The 2,517-nt window shown below is 31.8% G+C and overlaps 1 protein-coding gene across 1 annotated transcript; it reads right to left on the bottom strand.

Moving 5' to 3' along the window:
- Positions 1-330: 330 nt before the first annotated feature.
- On the bottom strand, positions 331-1,661 carry LOC112905866. The gene is made up of 4 exons (XM_025979129.1): positions 1,212-1,661; positions 912-1,092; positions 703-803; positions 331-421 (listed from the first exon to the last, which is right to left on the bottom strand). Exons 1-4 carry the CDS (start codon positions 1,435-1,437, stop codon positions 390-392), a joined length of 540 nt encoding a protein of 179 aa, XP_025834914.1. The 5' UTR covers positions 1,438-1,661; the 3' UTR covers positions 331-389.
- Positions 1,662-2,517: the final 856 nt, after the last annotated feature.

The raw sequence follows: 2,517 nt of genomic DNA, 5'->3' as shown, positions 1-2,517 counted from the left end.
ATTCTAACCATAATTTTTTTCACAAACATATTGCTAATATATCGCTTTTAAAAAACAATATTGCTACAATAATATGCTCGAAGGATCTATTTTAAAGGCGGACGTGTACGTTTCTTTTAAAGGCTGTTCTTAATTAAAAATTACTACTTTGCGCCGCATCAACCCTAGTCTTTTGGACAAAACGAAAAAGGAAGTACTGTACTTACCGTTATATTGACTAGTAATTTCGTTTAAATAATGTTACAATTTTTACAAGGGCGTTTCCTTTCTCCAATGGAAACTGTTCGTTTTAGTGCTTGGATTGGCACCTGAAGCTGATTTTCTCAAATTGGCAGCAGCTGTATCCAAACCGTTTTTTACGTTTGCGACCAACCTTAGAGCTGGATTCGTTACAATTCCATTTCTCTTAGGCTTCTGATTGCTGAAATAAAATTAATAGGATCTGAGAGAAAGTTGACAGGTAAGATAAAAGTTTTAGTAGTATAACTTAAAATAAGTTTATGTTGAAGGACTGTAAAGGTAATTAAAATACGTATTTAAAAATTGTTTGAAATTTAAGAAAGTGCTTATGGAACATTTTATACCCCCTATAAAGATCCACAACTCGCACAAGCGCATATGTTTAAATGTTCTACATCTAATCATAAAAGTGGAGTTGATAAACGGTAATAATATTTTCGTAAATATCAAAATTGTACTAACTCAAACTTTCACAGCCAACCCAAATGTTAAGAAGTGATCCTTTAGTTTTCCGTTGGAATCTCTTTTTCGAAAGGGCTGCGATAACAATTCTATTCAACAATCTATCCAATATAAATAAATGGAAGTAATTTTAGGAATATTGAAACTAAGTATACTAATTTATTAATTGATAAGCATGGAGATGTTGTTTTTATTGGGGTGGCAATTACCTCTGATTTCCGTTATTGCTATCTTGCCCCTGACTGTTCTTTTTATCCGATTTCGAACTAACAGGCGCGGCAGAATTTCCCAAAATTATCCTCATGTGAGTGTCTCGGGCAAAGTGAGTGTCAGGAGCTTGGGAAAATATATTGCTATGTCGCAACACTGGCTGATAAATATTCATGGCACCTATAGTGACACAATGGTATTCGTTAATTAAAAGGAAATTTTAAACTAAATTGTTAGCATTTTAAATTCTAAATTAGATGAAATGGCAAGCAGTTTATTATGAAACTGTCTTATCTTACCAAACATACTTGGAGCATCGTGAACAGGACTTAAAGGAGGAGATGCATAGATTGGACTTTGCGGTTCGCTTTGTAATGGTGACAACAATTTGCTTAACGGCCGTGTTTTACCTCCTCTAGTACATTGCTGAAGCTGTTGGGTAAACGACAAAGGCTGAAAATAATAAAAATAAAATAAATAAGACGCTGCTTCATAGTTATGTCCAAAAATGTGTTTAATTTTCATGAAATACAACAAACAAGTTATACCAGTCCAAGTTTAAACGGATGATACCGTAACCGATGGTACATAGCACTTATCCCTGTTGAATAGCGGTTTACATAAGCCAATCAAGAAATCACATAACTTTTCCACCATATGCTAGCCATAATTTTTGCTCCAGAGCACATTACAAAAACGAATCTTCTCTCACCATAACCTAATCTATGCACATAGTGCATATGACTGCACTCATGTTANGTTAATTAGACAGATAAAATCAACGAACACATGTTAAGTGAGATCATATAAAGTTGGTTGACGAAAACATCATTTTGTTTATTTAAAAAGCATAAGTAAATATTATTTTGGTATATTGCCTGATAAAAGTAACATAACTAATACAGCAAAGCAAGAAATAAATTACAGCAGTGAGCAGTAGTGCATGTAGTAATGTTGGTTAGCTTTTACTTACAGAACAATTAAAAACTTTTTAAACAACAGTCCCTCAATTTATAATAGAAAAATTGCAATGAAATATTTCTAATTACTTTTAAGACTGAACGATTTTCGAACGATTGTAATATGGTCAGAATTTATGTTCAATATTTCTATTCAATTTTTTCGTATTTTTACTAACTTAATATCTAATGCAATTAATAAAAAAAATCAATCTAGGTATTCGAAATAGCGATCAACGCCAAGCCGTTTCGACAAAATCCTAACATTTAGTTTTAATTTATTCGACGGAAATATCAACAAGCAGTAATCATTTAAAAAGTTTATATTCTTAATAGATTTGTTAAAAGTATTACTTTTACAATGCAAGCATTTATCTCTAAACAGCAATCGACAATGTACTTTCGTTGTATTTTAACAGTTGTGCAAATTTTCCTAATCAAAAACTAATCTATTTACCATTTTTACTCTACCAAATCGCTAATCGTTTCATAGCATTAGTAACTGTTTTAACCTTCTGGAGGCGAACAATTTAAGGTAAAAATAGAAATACTAAAAAATATGTAGTCTCGAGAAATGCGATTGTGAATCTACACTGCCTCTACATTTTCAAGTTTTGTAAGCAATTAAACGTACGTTTGTTTACTT

The sequence above is a fragment of the Agrilus planipennis genome, unplaced genomic scaffold (assembly GCF_000699045.2).
Source record: "Agrilus planipennis isolate EAB-ADULT unplaced genomic scaffold, Apla_2.0 scaffold26, whole genome shotgun sequence".
Taxonomy (NCBI): domain Eukaryota; kingdom Metazoa; phylum Arthropoda; class Insecta; order Coleoptera; family Buprestidae; genus Agrilus; species Agrilus planipennis.
This window is presented reverse-complemented; position numbering and strand designations above follow the sequence as displayed.